Source organism: Glycine soja, chromosome 17 (assembly GCF_004193775.1).
Source record: "Glycine soja cultivar W05 chromosome 17, ASM419377v2, whole genome shotgun sequence".
Taxonomy (NCBI): Eukaryota; Viridiplantae; Streptophyta; class Magnoliopsida; order Fabales; family Fabaceae; genus Glycine; species Glycine soja.
The window spans coordinates 11,865,328-11,886,287 of NC_041018.1; the positions used below are offsets into that span (position 1 = coordinate 11,865,328).

A 20,960-nucleotide genomic window follows, 5' to 3' on the forward strand; every position below is an offset into this window, starting at 1 on the left:
GAGGAGGAGGTGGTCGTTGAAGAGGAGGCAGAAAGAGAAGACATTGGCGGCCAATAGGCGCATGGATTGGACGCATAAGGCGCGCTTCTCAACGGGGACACGAGGATGGAATAGACCATTGCAACCATCGTTGCCTCTCTATTTTTCGATGACAACCCCTTTCAAAGAAAACCCACTCCATTTTCCGACTCACAAACCGCACTAAGAACCCTAACGACGACGAACACCCCGTGAACACCGATTCCACGTGAGGAAAAGAAGCAGAAGAGGAATAAGGACAAAACCCCAGCCCCGGCCATCGATACCGTTGTTTCTGTAATCGAAGCTTCAGAGAAATCAAAGAATATTGGGAAGAAGAATTTTTTTGGAATTGAGATATGTTTCAGAAGATGAAGTTTGAAGGCAAAAAAAAGGTAGGTGAAATGCTGGTGGATGACTCGAAAAAGGGTTCACAATGTTTGAAACAAATACATACGGTTTTTAAGTCGTCACAAATTGTGTTATCAAATATTTAACGGATACAGAATCACTTAACTGACAGCAAGGATCTAAAACAAAATTTTTCAATATATCATGGAGCAGATGTGAAGAAAAAATTTATTGGGAATCAAATGCAAAATTTGGGTATATATCAAGGATTAAAAACATATTTAAGCATTATTTTTTTTATTCAATTTGGTACTCTTATTTTTAAAATTTAAATTATGTCCTTTAATTTTTTTTAAAATGATTCAATTAGGTCACTTTATTTTTAAAAGTTTCAATTAGGTCCTCTATTTTTTAAAGTGAATGCAATTTGGTCCATTTTTCTTTTACCCACTCCATTTTTTTTCAAAAACAGGACATAATTTGATTTAAAATGGGACTAAATTGAACTTATTTAAAAAAAAATTAATTGAAACTTTTAAAAATAAAATAACTTAATTCAACTATTTAAAAAATATATAGGACCTAATTGAACATTTTAATAATAAGAAGACCAAATTGAATCTAAAAAATATATTAGAGAAAATAGTAATTAAACTATAGTTTACATCATTTGTACATTTGGTCTACAATGAAACTCTACCCGTGAGTATCTATCCAAACCAATACCGATTTTGATACGGAATACCCGAGTTGACTGGATACGAGTTCAGATTTGGGGATTATTCAACTTTTTTAGTCGGGGTTGGGATCGGGGATGGGGATGTGACTACCTATCTCATACTCATTCCCGTACCCGCCCCAATGATGAAATTATTGAAATTTTATTAATTATTTGTTAATTTTTTTATAATTTTTACATAATTTAATATTCTTTTCTTGATGATTTTTGTGGACAAATGTGTTGCAAATACAAGTAGTTAAAAATAAGAAAAAAAAATTATAAATCTAAAGTTGGGACGGGGCGGGGATACCCGATACCCGACAAGTACGGGAATGGGGTAACAAATTTTAACCCATCAAGTATCGGAAACGAATACGGATATATGTTGGGGAGTCGGGGTCGGGGACTGGGAAGACAATACTCGTCCTCGCCCTTCCCTGTTGCTATGTCTAATTTGGTCCCTATAGTTTCACTATTTGTATCTTTTAGTCCTTGTAGTTTTTTTAGTCTCTATCGCTTATATTTTAATTCTCTTTTAATCCCTGTAGTTTGAATGTGGTTTTTTTAGTCATTATAATTTGTATTTTAATTTCTTTTTAATTCCTATAGTTTGAAAGTAGTCTTTTTAGTCCTTATACTTTATATTTTAATTCTCTTTTAGTCCTTACCATCAAAGTATGAATAATATTATCAATTACAATTAACTACAAAAATATTAGCAAGTAATTCGTAACTAATTTATCGTAAAATAATTTATAATAAAAAAATAGATGATAATTTATAACTAATCTGTAGCTTATTATTTTTATATTTTTTTAGTAAGGACTAAAATGTAATTAAAATACAAATTATAAGACTAAAAAGATCACTTTCAAACTATAGGGACTAATTGAGAATTAAAATATAAACTATAAGAACTAAATTATAGGAACTAAAAGAGAATTAAAATATAAACTATAAAGACTAAAAAATTACTTTCAAACTATACTGATTAAAGAGGTATAAATCGTGAAACTATAGGGACCAAATGGATAATTTAACCTATTATTTATTTCTCTCTCTTTCTAGTCATTTTTACCAAGCCTAGTTAACTAATATATTAAAATTAAAGAAATTGATTAATTTGATTAATAGTATTAAAAACATCTTAAATTTATTTACGCATTACTCCTAGTATTTTGCTAACTAGTGTGATGCTATTTCAGCTAAATTATAGGTCTCGGGTTTAAGCATTGAGCATTCCGTGTTAGACTATTGATATAATAGAATAATTAATTGCAAGTTGTTACAATTTACATTCAAGTTATAGATAATTTAGTGGATAATCTAGAATTTCATAATTAGAGGTGAATAAAATCCAAATTATCTCATCTTTCGACATGATATCGCTGGGTCATGAGCTTAACAACCAAATCAAACTTTTTTTTTATTTTCTTTTTCTTCTTTATTTTTTTCCTCATGGTCAATGCTTTCAATCTACCCATTAAATTTAGCCTCTACGGTCAAGTCCTCTTGTTTCTGTCATTTTAGGTGATTAAGTCATTTTGTTTCTGTCTTTTAGGTGGCTAAGTCATCCTTTTCTTTTGTCATTCAAGTGGTTAAGCCATTTTTGCTTCTGCCTTTTAGATAGTTAAGTTGTTTTTTGCTTCAATCTTTTAGGTGGTTAAGTCATTTTTTGTTTTATGTCTTTTTAGGTGGTTAAGTCATTTTTCTTCTGACTTTAGATGGTTAAGCTTTTTATTGCTTATGTCTTTTTAGGTGGTTAAGCTCTTTTGCTTCTACTTTTTAGGTGGCTAAGTCTTTCTCCTGCTTTTCTCTTTTTTAGGTAGTTAAGTCATTTTGCTCCTGCCTTTTAGGTGGTTAAGCCATTTGTTTTGCTTGTGTCTTTTTTAGGTGGTTAAATCCTTTTGCTTTTAGCTTTTTAGGTGGTTAAACCTTTTTTATTTGCTTATGCCTTTAAGTGATTTAGCCTTTTTTTTGCTTCTGCCTTTTAAGGTAATTAAACTCTTTTTTGCTTTAGCCTTTTAGGTGGTTAAGCGTGTGTGTTTGTTTATGCCTTATGGTGATTAAGTGTATTTGCTTCTCTTAAGGGGTTAAATTTGTGTTTGTGATTTTGATGGACGTGTGAACCTTCTCATCAAATATCTTATATTTTTACAACACAAATTTATTTCTTTCTAATGAATAAGATAGACATTGTCTCCCCATCACCATCTTGTGGGGACTTGTTAGACCATTGATATGACAAGTTGTTACAATTTAAATTCAAGTTATTTATATGTGTATATTTAATTTCAAGTCATAGATAATGTAGAGTTTGTTATTCTTCTTTACTCTCTCTATATATTTATTGTACACTCACAATTAAAGGTGAATACAACTATAATTATTTCATCTTACAATATTAAGTTGTGTTAAATCTTGGAGGAAAAGTTTTATAATCCATAATGACTCTATCTAACTTAAACAATATTATTTCCGATAAAAAAAATACATGCAATCTAGGTTATCAAAAAATTCCACAAACTACTTATTGAATTAAGAGAAATAATTTTAATTAAGGATATTTTTAAAAGCAATTAATAAGAAAGATATAGATTTGTTCTTATAAGAGAAAACAAAAAATTACTCCTAAATTTCTTTATATTTCTATTTTACTAAGAAAAAAAATTATAATTTAATCGTATAAATTTTTTTACACAATTATCAAATCATAACTCAAAATATATATAATATATTTGTTGAGTTTTAAAATAATTTTATGAAAACAAAAATTCAAAATTTTTAATTCAACCAAGTGATTTAGGAAGCATTCCAACGAAAAACCAAACACAAAGATTGTTCATTTTCACAAGAAATTAGGTGAAAAAAATATATACGTGAAAATAGGTCTAATCAGTGAGCATTTTCACAAGAAGAAAAAAATATATACGTGAAAATAGGTCTAATCGAGGAGCATTTTCACAAGAAAAGAAGAATATACCTTATTTCACATTTTTAATCTGTACAGCGTGGGGAATTATTATAAGGAAAAATGGTAGTCACACGTACAAATTTTTCACATGTGAAATAGAAAAAATATTAAATTGTTCAATTTTTTTTATCCTACCTATAGATTCAGTTAAAGAAAATGTAATTAAGTAAATGTGAACAACATGATAATGTGCCTATAGATTTTTAATTTACACAAAATTTCATATAAAATTATAAATGCTTCAATTCGTCAAGAGTTGTTAGTTTATGATTTCTATCCACTGTTTCTGCATAATCATTTATTAGCAGACATTAGTTTCTTGAGGACTTAATGGTCCGTTTGCTTGGATGAAAGAAAAATTTAAAATTAAAATGAAAAAATTAAAAATTAAATTTTTTTTAGGAATAAACTTTTTTTTTTCATTTTTCCTTGGAACCAAGCAAAAAAATATTTCATAAGTCGTGTTTTTTTCTCTATTTTATTTATTTTCTACCAAACGGATCATTAAGTTTCTGTTGTAGTTCTTTTATTTTCCTCTAAATAAAAAAAAAGTTGACAAATCCATTGCTCATATATAAATTAGAACAAATATTCATGAAATAATAGAATCCTTCCCCTATCTCTTAATATATTCCGTAAAAAAATCTCTTAATATATAACATTATCTCAAAAAAATATTAAAAGAGGTATTGATCATGGTGCTTAGATGGGCCCAGGACTTCCAATTATTTGTTAGAATAAATCGATGACAATAACCCAATTCTGTCAGGCATTTTGTTTTGTTTCTATGTATCAGACAAAAATCACAAAATAATTCCATTCCTTGCTGATACGAAATTAATTTTAAATTTAAAAGCCAACGCTATGTCAATGTGGCATGTTTCAAATGTGCAGTGCAACAAGAAGCATGAAGATATTGCTACAGCTGGGTCATTTGTATGATATTCAAATCAACTTAGAGTTGTTATAAAGGTGTACTCCATTTTAAAATGTACGTACGAAGAGGATAGAGAGATAAAAACAAATTAAAATCCACGTAAGTAGAGAAAAGAGAGAGATAATAACTAAATAATGTGATAGAAAAAGAAGAAAAAAAGAGTAGAATATACATAAAAATAAATAAGTATGATAATTATTCTTCACCCTATAGGATTTTTATTCCAGTCGAACCACCTATTGTCCTTTATTGTTGGAGCGTTATATTACCTTTATTTCATAAGACCTATTTTCGACAATGAATTTACGTGATTAAAAATGAGGTGAGATTGATTATATAAAAAGGTGAGTAAATATCTATAATTATCTATTTTTTATAGTGTTTTGAATCACTCAATGGTTTTCGGCAATTCTCATATTTAAATAAAACTTAAATAATTTAATCTTAATTTCAGTACATTAAAAATACTTTTCAATTGTGACATGTAATCATACATAATTAATAATATGTCTGTTAAAATCTTTTACAGCATTATTTTATTTTAAATTGAAAAAAAATTCATTGAGTTATTTTTTTTAAGTTGGAATAAAATTAATATTTTATAATTATTTAACTTTTTTTATTATTACTCGTCTAAACATTTTAATTTAAATGTTTCATTTTTATTAAATAAATTTTCTTTACCATTTTTTTCATCCTTTTTTAGTTGAGTAAATAATTATTTTTGTCCTTCAATATATAATTCACTGATAAATGCATCCCTGAAAAATGAAAATACAAAATTTAATCCCTAAAAGTATAAAAAGTGCAACAGATATATACCGTGTTGGTAACTTTTATCCATCACCGTTAATAAAATAGCATAGGTGATATAGATGAATAAATTTGTCACTGAAATGATTGTCAACGTGGTCATATATGAACATATTTGTCATAATATTTTTTTAACTTTTCATCCTCCAACTCCGCTTACAAATGTGTACATGAAAGATGAAAATGTAAACTTTAGTCTCTAAGTATAAAAAGCGGGACAAATATACCAAGATGTTAATTATAAATTATGACTAATTATTATAATTTTAAAAATTTATAATGACTACGACAAAATTTCGTGAGAGCTATATCACACCGGTAAGTGTCTGTTTCCGTTATATATTTTTAAGTTTCATCAACGATTGAGACATATATAAAATATTACCCATAGAAGTGAAGTTTTATTACTTTGACAAATTCTTCTTACTTTTCTTCAACTACAAAAAAAAAATCAATCATTTGGTTGTTAATTCTTAAATAAATGCTATCAACATAGAAAAAAAAAAGAAATTTTACCGTAAACAATAAAAAAATCATTGTTTCTATTTAACCAAACACTATTTATTTCATTTTTTTTTATAAATTTTCATAATAAAATATGAATGTCTATTAGTATATGCAATGACATCAAATTATAAATTATAATAAAAATTTGTTGATTTTTAATTTTTTAAAATCATACATAATTATTTTTTATTGACTGGTCATTTAAAAAATCATTCCAAGGGAGGTGAGTGTTTTTTACAAATTAAAAGTGTCATTGTAATTGTAATTTTTTCTAAAAATTATTCATGAACCTAATTTAAGTATAATGTTTTACAATAAACATTTTTTTATTTAAACCTTTCATCAAACATGAGAGTGTAAAAAAATTATTTATAATTTATAAAACGAGTATTATTTTTTCTTCTAGACTCAATTTAATTTACGAGTTTGTTAAAAAAATTTGTCACAATCATTATAATTTTTTTTAAAATTATAATAATTAGTGACAATCTACTATTAACGTTTTGATATATTTGTCACACTTTTTACACATTCGGACACTAAATCTTATATGTTCATCCTCCACGCATTTTTTCACAGTGGAGTGGAGGGAAGAAAAGTAAAAAAAAATATTATATGACAAATATGTTTCTATGCTGATAATTAAAAATAACCATGTGTATCACGTATGCTATTTTAACCGCGGCAGACAAAATAGAAGTTAACGACAGGATATATTTGCTACACTTTTTATACTTTTGTAAACTAAATTATATATTTTTATCATTCAAGAATGATCGTATCCAAATTACATATTCAGAAATAAAAATAACTATTAAACTTTTTTAGTTCTCATCTTCATACTTTTATTCTTGTTCATGGTTATATGCAAAACACACCCTTCCTATAAAGAAGGAAAGGAGAGAGCATTTTTTGTTAAGCCGTTAGACATGAAAGGCGCGTTGGCTCATGGAAAAGAAAACTGAAAAATGACATAAAACAATAAAAAAACGAAAATTGCGTGGACAACATTCTCACTTGATTTCATTATATCTAATTTTTGGTGGGCGTGATTTCATAAATCTACTCTCAATCGACAGGAGATTTGATATGAGATTTATCCATTTTCTTCTCATTGATGGAAGGTATAAATAATTAAATATGAACTTAATTGCATTTTTTAGTGTTAACTTTTACAAATAATAAAATATGAATTTATTTATTTTTCTCTAAAAAGAAACTTATTTTTTTTATGAATTTTATTTTTAATAAATTAATTTAATGTATCTTCTCTTTTTAAAAAAAATTGTAATTTTTTTAGTTTAACTATTGTCACAATCTAAAAGTTAAGAATAAAATTTAATAAAAAATAAAAAAGTTAAGTGAAAAATTCATTATAAAATAAAAAAAAGTTAAAGATAAAAAGTGAAATTATTTTGATATGACACATCAATTCAATAATGAAAATGGAAAGTAAAATCTATAATTTTTAAAAAGTTGAGTTAAAATGTGCGTAATTAATTTATTAGAAGTAAGATTAGTCAAACAGTAAAAATTTGAGAATAAAAATATAATTAAGTCTAACATATAAAAGAAAGAAAGAAAAGAAAAAAAATGCTAGCACACTCGTTCTCAAATATTTTTTTATTAATTTCGGTAAGTTTTATTTTTTATTTAATATAAATAAGGAGAGAACAATAAAATAAAATGAGAAGTAAAACTAAAAAAATATTAATTTCCAATAAATTTTCACCCATCATAAAAAAAAGTCTTCAAAAAAGAAAGTCTGAACAGTGCCTTTAGCCTTTTTTAATAAAGAAAACACCGAGTGAGTTTTATGAATACACGTTCTTTGAGAATTATTTTTACCTAAGAGGCAAAATTGTAGAATGTCAAAGGAATTTAACTGTATGTCTTATTTAATGAAAAAATTATACTATTAACGAGTTAAAAAAATCAAATAATTATGCATTGTGTAAAATAATTTCACACTTCCAATGCATAATTTTACAGGATCGTTTACTTACAAGTTATTATTAATATAATTTTTAAAATAATTATTATAAAATTAAAAAAAATTATTATATATAATAAATTATAATTGAATGACAATGCAAAATTATTTTATAGTATCATTGCAAAACTTGCTTTCTCATAATCGGATGACAATATAAAAAATCTTTACATTCACAATGCACTTCAATTAAATTTATTTTAAACTTGTTTTAATTTTTTTTCTCCTTTCTAGTATTAATAGGAAATTTTTTATATCTTTTTTTTCAAGTATATAAAAGAAGAAAATATTTCATAATCTAAATAAAATAAAAAACTAAATAATTTTTTAAAAATTTATTTCATTTTAATTTATTTCTTCTCCTTCTCTCACCTTTGTCAAATTAAGATAACAATCCAATGTTATATATGCCATGAAATCAAACCCAAGAGTCTCAAACTAAATCACATGAAACAAGTAGACCCATGAATATGCACAAATTGGTGAAACAACCAAAGATATGGCTAAGGAATGAAACCCAACAAACGCAACATGTGTTAGAATCCATTAATTGTAGAGATTAGATATGATTTGAATTTAAATTGTAATTGATCCAAATCCCTATATATTTTCTCCTTTTTTATTTGTCATTTTATTTTGATATTTTATCCTCAATAATTATGAAAAGATGTAGAAAGGATCATGTACATATAAATGAAAATTACCAGATACCATTTTCTTAACATGGTATCAGAGCCAGGTTGAGGGAGTAAAGAAAGCTGTTCTCCACTGGGGACAACCCATCGGGGACCTGCTGTCCCCAGTGGATCTTTATACTAGCCACACCTTTTCTGACAAACTTCTTTCCTATGTTTTCACTTTCTGGGGGACCTTTATGGTCGTCACATTTATTCTGGCGACTTGCTTCCGCTTTGCGACGACCCTTTTCTCCTTTCCCATAAAGTTTTTCGATCATCACCCGCTGCCGTCACTTTTTCGGTGACCCACTGTCCCGGTGGACCTGTATGCTCGTCACCCATCTTCTAACGAGCCTTTTACGCTTTTTCGGCAACATATAAACCTATGCACCAGTTGCAAGGGGTTACACTCAATCCTTTGGGGTTGATTATCAAGAAACTTTTGCACCAGTTGCAAAGCTCAATATAGTGAAGGTGTTATTATCACTTTCAGCCATAAAGATTGTTAACAACCCCGTCCAACATGATCGTACAAAACATGTAAAAATTGACAAACATTTCATCAAAGAGAAGATTGAAGATGATATTATTGTCTTTCCTTTTGTAAAATTAGAACAACAACTTGCTGATATGCTGACCAAGGCAGTAGCATCCAAGGCCCTTAGTGATTCTCTTGACAAGTTGGGAATGTGTGACATTCATGCACCAACTTGAGAGGGGGTGTTAGAGTCCATTAATTGTAGGGATTAGATATGATTTGAATTTAAATTGTAATTGATCCAAATCTCTATATGTTTTCTCCTTTTTTATTTGTGATTCTGTTTTGATATTTTGTCCTCAATAATTATGAAAAAATGTAGAGAGGATCATGTATTTATTCACTATTTCATATAAATGAAAATTACCAGATTCCATTTTCTTAACAACATGGACATTTACTTTCCGCATTTTTCTACCTGCTTCCTACCTACACTTTCCATTTTAATTGTGTGGATAAAATTAGTTTTAATGAGTCTCAATACTCCATTCCCTTAAATGTCTCATTTCCCATTTCCATCATATCAAAACTTAAAGTCTTTAGTTTTAGTTTGATTATTTTGTAATGTCTAACATGTTTAATAGATAAGACATTTGTATTAAATATTTTTAGACTAGGCATATGTATGTGATATAGTATAATTCTTTTTCTTGCTTAGTGTTGATCAAATATGAAGTATTCTAGTTCTATATGTTTCCTAAGAACTTACTTCTACTTGATATTTGGCTAGAAACATCGAATTAATCAATTTCCTACTTTGGTAATCGATTGTCCAAGCCAGTTTCAGAAGAAGAAAGGATTTATAGTTTAGGATAATCAATTGCCTCCTTTGATAATCGATTATCCAACATCTGGAAACAAAGAGAAGTTTTTTGTGTGATTCTATAATCGATTACCACACATGATAATCGATTATCTAGACAACACATAAGAAACAAAGATACTTAGACTTAAACGAATTAATTGATTACCCATTTTGATAATCGATTATCTAGTTTCTGAAAATGTAAAACAAAGGAGATTTTGACAAATTAATCAATTATTTGATTTTATAATTGATTAGATTTGTTTTGACGGTCAAAACTTATAAATATCCCTATATGTTTTCTTTGAAAGATACTCTTGACATGATTTTCAAAAGAGTATTCTAAAAGGATCACATTGCATTTAGTTTGAAGATTGAAGTTGATCAAAGAATCATTCATTCTACCATTATGAATTGATCGTCTTGTGAAGAAAACTTGAAGATAGTGAACATCTACACATTTAGGTGTATTCAATCCTTTATCTTTCATTTGTTTAAATTGTGTTTCTTGGCTAGTGTTACCAAGAGGGTCAGAGAATTGATAGAAAATTTTCAATTCTCAATCTTTCTTTTGCAGGATTCATGAGAAAGATTAGAGTTCTATTAGAGAATTGTGTGTGCATGATGTTCACACTTGTTTTCTCCATATAGTGAAAGTTTTAAGAAGACTTAGAACAACTGGATGCAGGTCATGATTGGACTGAATCAACATAAACTCTTGTGTGATTTTTTCTCTCTCTTAACTCTTAGTCTTGAATTAATCTTGGTATTGGAATTAAATCCAAAAAATGTATTACAAAAACACCTATTCTGTAATACACAACTTTTGATTTTTTTTTTTTTTTTTACTTCTAGAAGTGTATTATGGGATGGGTATTTTCATAATAGACTTATAAAATCCAAAATGTGTTGCGGAATACATATTATAGAATAGCGTTTTTGAATTTTCTTCTCCTAAAATAGATGTTCCAAATTATATTTCTGGATTGAAAATGGTAGTTTAGGAATATTAAAAAAATTGGAAAGTACAGGAAGCATGAAAGTAAATGCCCAAAACATGAAGCAGGCCGAAAAAAAAGAACAATTGGATCAAGAATAATTTGAGGCTCGTTGTTCTTGAGATTGTTTAATCATGGAGCAAGCTAGTTAGCTAGGGCTTGATCATAATGGGGCAATGGCTCGAGGAACTATGATGTTGGCTTGCTACTACTGTGTACGTGGCCTGTTGCAAAATCAGTGAGCCATGGTATGGTGCTGTTCTATTTAGATTTTGGGTCTTGGTTCAAGATGGGTGTCATTGGTTCAATGGATGTTGGCTGAGGTGTTCGGCTTTTGGAGTTGGTTGAGTATGGAAATTAAAGACCCATACTCAAGTAGTGTTTGATTTAATTATAATTAGGTGCATTGGAGATTAAAATTTAAAAAATTGATGCAGGTCTCATATTTTTAATATTTTAACTATTTTAATTTAAATATTTTATTTGTTTTCATTTTAATTCATTTTTATATCTCTTTTATTCCTTTAATCAGAAGGGACCCTCAACATTTTTGGACGAGGACAAAAATAGTTGACACTGCCAATCCCAGACCTTCTTTTCCTTCTTAGAAGGTTCCTGAACGATCCACGTTTTTTTTTTTTTGCTAGATTTGTAAATTTTTAATCTGACTTTTTTTTTTTGGTGTAGATGCAGCAGCATCTTTAAAATGATTTGGATTTTTAGATCTTATGTTGATTTGATGTCTATTATTGTTATATTTCTTTTCCTTTTAATTAATTTCTCGTTTTTATCTAAATAATTCAGGTGTTAAAAAAAATAAAAAATGTTATGAGTGGTTCATTTATAAAACTCTCCTATACCAATTATTTTTCGTTTATAAAGCTCAAACTATAAATTTTATTTAAGGAAATATACATTGTCAAACGTTAACATAAAGCTTACATAGAAATACTTACATTACATATAGGCTCCATTTAGAAGAATTTATCGATAACTTATTTGCATTTGTCTTCTATTGTTAAGTATTTATAATTAAGACTATATAAGAGTATTTTTAAAAAAATATAAAAATATCTTATGAGTGATTCATAATATGTTTAAGTTTATTTTGATAAATTGTTTGTTGCTACAGCTTATGCGAAACTTGTAAATTGTAATATCCAAGCTTTAAATCCAATTCACAACGTATATGGTATAAATATAATAGATTTTTTTTTTTGGCTCATCCTCCAATTGTTTTATTTTTTTCGTTCCTCCCCCCAAAATTCTGTTCCCGACTAATCACCAACTTTTACTATATCTTTCCCAGATACAAGTATTTTTTTTTTCAAGCCATTTTTGACTTATCAATCCAAGTAGTGTTAGAATACTTTTAGTGGAAGAATTTATTTTAGATTTTAAATAACTTTTTTGGGTCTTATGATACCAAATAGAATTTAATAAGAATTTTTGTCATTTTTATTCTAGAGATAGAACTCAATTTGAATTTTACCTGCACTGAAATTTTTTTCTCAAATAAATGATATTAAAAAAAATATTTTTTTTGACAAAAGTAAGTTCTTTCTTTAGAACTCAACTACCAACATAAAAAAATTTCGTGAATAAGAATCATAGTAGATATGATGGATTGGAGTTCTTAAGATGCTCTTACAATTTCTCTTAAAGCAAACTCTCAAAATATTCTTTGAACCAAAGTCTCTTTAAAGTTCAACCAATCACAAATTTGGTTAAGGATAAGGTAAATATCCAAATCGTCTTGAAAAATTCTATCGCACCGACATTACAAGAGAGTTTCGAAGCACTTAATACAAGAATGTTCGTTGATGTTTTTCTAACTATGCTTCAAAGACTTTTGGCCTATTTATAGGTGAGCTTCAAAAACTAACCGTTATCTCTTGTGCCTCCTTCAAGCTTTAGTTTAGCATTCATTTGAGTTCTTTAAGGAGAGAAAATGATCACTTGTGTAATTAATGCAAGCACTAAATGTCTTTCACCAACTAATCACTCTTATATGATAAAACATTTAACTTATCTTCTTTTTCTTCTACAAGTATCTTGTTACTGCAGTGAGCATATTTGCTTTTTGATCAGTTGAGTGTTGACATTTTCTTTTCGCTTGATTTGGAATGCCTTTTGAGGGATTAGGTGGCACTTGTTAGTGTTGTAAATTTTGTGTATTTCAAAAGATTATTCTTTATTATTTTTAACTTTAGAATATTTTTAATATAATATCAATTTTTGTCATACTTTTTAACATTTAATTAGCCATAATTATTATTTTAAATAGATTTTAATATCTCATTTACACATAATAATTACTCATTATTTTGATGTTTCGATTATTCGAGAAGAAAATAATTTCTTAAATCATCGGAAACTTATATATTTATTTTATTCATAATTTTATTTATTTATAGATTGTGTTTATAAATGAAGAGCTCATATCTAATGATTGATTGTGATTTTGATATCAAGAACAATGACTAGTTGATCTCTAGTTTAATACTCTTAGTCATTCTCTTTGACAATGATAAGTAAAAACACCTTATAAATTGATAACTAAACAAACTGAAGAAATAAAATAAATATGAGATCAATATAATTTTAAATAAGTATAGCTTATATCCTCTGATAATACCAACCCATCATCTTACATCTTAAGACTATATGAGTAGTTGCTAAAAGATTGTGCTAGCTATTTGTTTGTTATTGTCAAAACCAATTAATGATGTTGGTTCATCCAATGATTTAACAGCGAGAATTAATTGTGTTTTTTAAAGTTAAGAGGGGATAAATTTACATGTTTTGTATAATTAATTGAGGATCAAATTCATCCATACAAAAGTACAAGAACCTTGACCACATTTGACTCGAAGCATAAAAACTTTTTGCATTGTGCTATAGAATAGCTCCTATAAAATACCTTCAAATCAAGTTTAAGAGAAATGAAATAGTAGTGAAAAATAAACCAAGGCCGAATGTAAAAATATGTAAATGGTGTCTAGTAACTTATTAAAGTACTTTTAAAAATTTTATTTTTCATTATGACTTGACAAGTACTTATTTAATAATATATCCAAACACTTTAAAATTGTATAAGAGCTCATTAGCTGCATATATATCTAAAAACATAAATAACTTATTAAGTTTTAGACACTTATGGCATAAACTCTTGTATGTGTTACAAGACTTATTGAATAAGATATTAATTAAACTGATTATCAAACATGTCTATACTACGAATGAAGAAATCTAGAGAGCCCCACTTTATCCCCGGTTTGTTTTACATCTTTCTCAGTCTGTTGTCTATACTCCCTCAAAGTGAATTTCCTGTACGTAGCTGGATTGATTTGGCTTTCTATAATTGCCTCTTCTGAGGGGCAATAGAAAAAGGCTATAGAAAACCTCTCTGCTTTCTCGGCAGCAACCACTCGATGTTGTATGCTTTTATAAACACCATTGCTGAATGCCTGCACATTATAGGATGCACAAATTAAAGTTTACAAGATCTTTGAGAACACCTGTACATCTAGTCAACCAAATAATAAGATAGAAAAATCAAATTATCGAGGGTATTCTAGCAATACCTTCTTTTTGTCAGCCATCTTCGGGACACTCACACTGGTGATAAGCTTTTTGATTATAGTCCAAAAAAAAAAAATGCTTTGACAAAAAGATAAAGCAACTCGATGCAGGCTAGATATCATGTTTTTATCTTCAAAAGTTAAAAAAAATGTTAATTAATATTATATTTTTTATGAATCAAGATATCATTTAGCCAAAACGTTAAAGACTAATTTCTGGTAATATTAAAATTTATTTAAAAAATTAATTTCTTTTAATAGATGTTTTCTATCTGTAAAGATAAAAAATCAAACGCATAATCATATATTTAAGGCACAATATTAATTACCAAACTTATCACACCCTTATGGATATGTTATTTTATTGATACGTTATTGTTAATACTTTTTGTGATGTATTCATTCAGCGATATAATTTCTATTGGACTCTTTATCATATAATTGCAATTTGCAAGCCTTTTTGGTCCATTCAGATTTGATGAAAAGTTGGTGGGTTTCAACCATTATGGAGTACTACTGATTGAAAATGAAAAGCATAGATGTTGGGCATTATATATTATGGCACTTCCTCAAAGTAATCATTGTCCGTTTTGAAAAAGAGTCATATTATATTCCTATATGCTACGAAACAAGAACCTTACTTAATTAGGAAATATAATTTACAAATTTGGCATATTCTGAGAAAACATAATTTTTGTTGCATAATGACGTTAATGAGGATCAAAGATTAAATTCCTTGCAACATTTTCATAACTTAATCCTATTTATCAAACAAGGAAAATATTAAATGTTTTATATATTTTAAAGATACGTTACTATTAAATACATTTGCTTCATTTATTCGCTTATTTTTTCTCTTTATTTAGTGTTGGGAAGACAAATAATTAAGAAGATATATATCATGTATTAAAATATAATATCAGTTACTCTATAATAAATGAAGGTATATATTTCACCTGAAAGAAGTCGCCAATATTAACGACTAGAGCTTGTGGATTAGGCTTGACATCAACCCATTTTCCATCTTTCATCAATTGCAATCCCCTAACATGGCCCTGATGTACGATGGTAAGAAAACTAGTATCACTGTGAGGCAACAGGCCATGCACCTTTGACGATATAGGGCATGAGGGATATCTATTCAGTCGAATGAAAGAACTTTTTGGCAAGCAATTCTCTTGGAAATAGTTTGATTTCGTATTCATCAATTTGCAGGTTAGAATTTCCGCCAAGCTTTCGGCAAGAGGGAACATTCTTGTTGTAAAAGCTTCAAGGCTTAATCTAAATTTTTTAAAAAATAGTTAATTGTATAAGTTTATTTACAAAAAAACAAATAAAGCACCGTAACACAATAAATATATATATATATATATATATATATATATATATTATTTTAATCTTCCAGTTTATCATCAAACAAAGATTCAACTTTAACTTCATCACATTAATTATTTGTGTCCAACCACTTGGTTACAATGAAGACATATGAAAGCATATGACCACATCAAGTGTTGTTTATTGATTATGTTCAACAAATATATGTATATATATATATATAAATGGGTATAAAAATAAGTGATGGAAATAAATATTCTACTTTAAAACCCTAATTATCCACATTACTCTTAATTAGACGACAAATATTTTTATAAGAGACAATTCTATTTAAATTTTATAACACGATTACTAAGAGTGACAAATGTTTCCTTTGAATATTTATCACAATAACATATATATTTAGAATTTGAACTTGAGACGATTAAGTTAGAATTATTTTATGTTGATTGATTCATATATTTACATTTGTGATTCTCACGTATTACTCTTTATAACATGACATTTACATTTATTGTAAAAGAGTTTTTTTTGCACAATACTTTCTCTTTGATCTGTTTTTGTTAGATAATTTGATATGAGTATAAATGAAATGTAAAAAAAGTGAGTTGACATAAATATTCGTCTACCATCAAAATCTAGAGATCAAGAAAATGAAGATGTATGATCATGAGTTAGGTTGCAGAGGCACTCACTAATGTACTGATCTGATATATATATATAGTCATATTAAGTTAAAAATGACTTCCTAGAACACCAAAAATAGGAAAGCTAAGATGTAAATTCAATACGTATAATGGATCAAATGGTAAATAAAGTAATTATAATAATTGGAGTTGGGTTTATTAATTACAACTATTCAATTGTCATACAAAGGAGAGCATTTGTGCACTCTTTAATTAGTACGGTCAATGGTCTATTTTCTGTTTTGCCCTCCTAATTCAGGTTTTTGGGGGCGTGGTTAAGTCCAAATTAATTTTGAGGTTTTTTGACCCTTCCATTGTAAGGGTTATTGTATCCAAAAGGGATAAGTTATAGGACCATCGAGTACTGGTTTCCTTTGGGGCTCTATATGGCTATGTATACGGGAGGGCATGATGATAACCATGCTTTTCCAATCCTTACACATCTTATGTGCTAGTTAAGGTCATGTTGGGATGTTTCTACGCAGTTGGCTTTAAAAAAAAAAGATAATAATTGGCAGTGGCATGCTCCTGTTATTAATTCATTGTCCTTTTATATTTTGTTTGCAATTTCTAGTACGTTCCTTGGATATTTTTTTGAAAAATATAATAATGAAGATGACATTAATACCTCAGACATTGGTGTTGGTCCATCCTTGAGATGTCTGTCGGAGAAAAGTGAAAGGCTTCTGACCATGACAATTGTCTCAGATTGGTAGCAAATGGATTCCCCCATCTATAAGATTTGGCAGATAAACTAGAGAGATTAACTTGTGCAGACTTATTAATAAAAGGTTGATAGAACAATTTCTTTTGCTCAAATTGAAGTCTCTCCAGCAGCTCCTGTGAAATACCATGATTAACAACTTGGAAGAAACCCCATTTACTAGCAGCTTCTGCAATTTCTTTCACACATTCGTCTCTTTCGCCATTTAATCGGCCAAGATCGATCAAAGGTAGTTCGCCTGATCTCTCCAACAAAGAGGAGGAGTCAATATTCTTTGAATCCTCAACGTGTTTTTGCACAAGGGTCTTATAGGTTTCAAGGAATGGAGGCTCACAATCCATTTGAGAGCTATATGAAAATAATACACAAGCTTCAATCATATGAAAATAAATCAATTATTAGGTGTATGTGTCACAAATTAGATTGATAAGAAAATCAGCAAACTTTTAATTTCGTTCAATTAATATATGAAAACGTCGGCGCAAAGTTTAACGTGAACTAATTGTAAAGAAATTTACAATAAAACTTTTAAAAACAAATAATTGTTTCTCTAAATATAAAAATTGAACCAAATATGCTTACACGTGCATCCGTGCCCAATGCTTTCTCTGTAATAAACAGAAGCTTCAGCAATTTTATACTGAACTCGAGCTGAAAATGTTAATCCCAGTACTTAGTGCTAGTGTAGTTACCTCTGTTGCCCTAATTTCTGTGCTACAAACACATATACATAAAGATCTGGGGTTTTTTCCCAATACCCATATACTTGGATTTGAGGGAAACATATACTTCTATTAATTGTTCTCGTTGATTGATCGCTCCAGATATATATGATATGTAATTAAAAATTCAGCCATGAGCCTGCTGAAAGGATATATATATATATATATATATATATATATATATATATATATATATATATATATATATATATATGATAAATAAAAAACTATATATGAATCAAAATTTCACCTGTGCTTTGATTGAAGAGGATTATGGCATTTAACGGACTTCATAGCTTTCAAATGCTACCTCTTAGTATGGAATTAATATGGGGATCGGATAAGAAAACACGTACAGCATAGAAACAGTAAGTGTTAAAATTAAGGAAAGTCCTTGCCAGAAGAAACTTCTAGCTAGTTTTGGGATCAAATTGTAAGGGTGACAACAACAAGAAGAGTAATTGGTTAGTTTAGATTATTAATGAGATATTGGTGGTTGCACACATATTTATATGCACCATCAATTTAAGAAGCAATGAAAAGAATACCGCTGGTGGTATTTAAAATAAATAAATAGATAAAAAAATACAAAGCTTGGAATAGCACTACAAATAAGTGTATGGCTAAAGCAAAGAACTCGCGGACAAGCATATATCATCAGATAAAGAGGGGACTTCCCCATGCAACCAACTACAACATACAAAATCAAGACTTGACTTGTAGCCGCGAAATGCAGTGTCTTAAAAGTAAAAAGCATAAAGCGTGGACAAGATAAGCAACCAATCAAATTTCACAATATTACCGTGCACATTCAAATATTTATTATATATTTGTAATTATTTTTGTTAGTAGTATTTGAATGATACTATTTTATATAATAGATTATAACTCTGTCATCATCAATTCACTATTAGGCAATTTATTTTGGAATAGTAAGAAGCAATTATGTCTTAATATATTTTTTTTAATCTTCCGATTCCATCAGAAGATAAATAAAATATGATAAAAAAATATTTTTGTTAAATATCAAACTGGAGCAATATATGCACGATTTAACCTTCATTACATTAAGTAACTATCCCTAATAAAAAAAACGTTAAGGTGCAACCATGAAGAATAATTAATAGTATTTGGATAATTAGATTGATTGTTTTATAAAACTTAGTTTCAATACACTTTTTCTTGTATTTTGATTGGGCAAGTCAATTAAGTCTTTCTATTTTAAAATTAACTTAATTTGATTTTAATTAAAATTAATTCGTTTTACTTAAAATCCTTATTTTTTTTAAAAGAAAAACAGAATATCATTATAGTAGAATAAAATTTGATTTTTTTTTCCGTGAATACACACTCTCTCCTATCTTTTCCTAATCTACACCACTTTACAATTTAATTTTCAATTTACACTACTTTGGACGTTGTGTTTTGATTCACACCATTTTACAAATAAAGGTGACCAAAGAGATCTCACAGCTGTAAATTCAAATGAAGGTGAATACACTTTCTCTCACCATTTTGTTTTTTTTTTTAATTTAAAATATTATAAAATATAAATAGTATATTATATATTTTCTTAAAATTGGTTTTAAAATTATTTATTTATTAAATTAAATTTTATAATTTTGCTTTTTATTTTTTTTAAAAAATATACATATAAAGAAAAAGAAAACAAATTGGATAAAATTATAGTACAATTTTTTAGTTATGTTGTATGTAATTTTGTAGATAAATTTATGTATTGTTGATATTTTTTTTTGTGTTTGTTAATTAAAAAATAAGAAAATTAGTCGGTAGTATTAAAACAAGTTAAAAAGCACAATGAAAAAATAATTGATATATCTATTTTATATAATAAACATAAAATTTCAAAGTGTAGTAACTGAGATGATAGTTGAAAATAATGAAACATATTAAAAAATACAATTACAACACAAATATGACAAAACTAATGATGATCTGAAATATGTTGTGCATGATACATGTCTTCTTGTATTTCGATTACTGATTTGTTAAAAGTAGTCAAAATTTTTAAGTAATTTTAAAATCAATTAAAAATTATATAATATAATATTTATATTTTATAATATTTTAAATTTAAAAAAAAGTGAAAGAGAGTGTATTCATGTTCATTTGAGTTTGTAGCAGTATTTCTTTTGTCACGTTCATTCGTACAGTGATGTGAATCAAAGCACAAAGTTTAAAGTAGTGTAGATTGATAATTAAATTGCAAAATAATGTAAATTGAAAAAAAAGAAAAGAAAGAGGATGTATTCAATAAAAAAAAACCATAAAATTTGGCATACGATATGCTAAAGTCTAAAGATAAATATTACATGAGCGCTAATTATATTATTTAACAGAGTAAGAAAAAAAAAGTAAATATGAGATATGACTTATGAGGTAATAAAAGGAGAAATATAAAAAATGAAAAATATTAAATAAATATTAAAAATAATTAAATATTTATGTAGCATCAGTTAAGTCTAAAATAAGAAGTTTGATACATAAGGTACCGCAAAGAACCCTGTGAACGAGCGCTGATATTCCCTTCTTTCGCAGGTTTTGGAGTACACCTGT

The 20,960-nt window shown here is 27.7% G+C and overlaps 1 protein-coding gene across 1 annotated transcript; it reads right to left on the reverse strand.

Annotated features, from left to right (window-relative positions):
- Positions 1-14,386: 14,386 nt before the first annotated feature.
- LOC114393294 (gibberellin 2-beta-dioxygenase 8-like) lies at positions 14,387-18,861 on the reverse strand. The gene is made up of 4 exons (XM_028354575.1): positions 18,634-18,861; positions 17,566-18,009; positions 15,873-16,197; positions 14,387-14,802 (listed from the first exon to the last, which is right to left on the reverse strand). The coding sequence occupies exons 1-4, from the start codon at positions 18,675-18,677 to the stop codon at positions 14,569-14,571; spliced, it is 1,047 nt and encodes a 348-aa protein (XP_028210376.1). The 5' UTR covers positions 18,678-18,861; the 3' UTR covers positions 14,387-14,568.
- Positions 18,862-20,960: the final 2,099 nt, after the last annotated feature.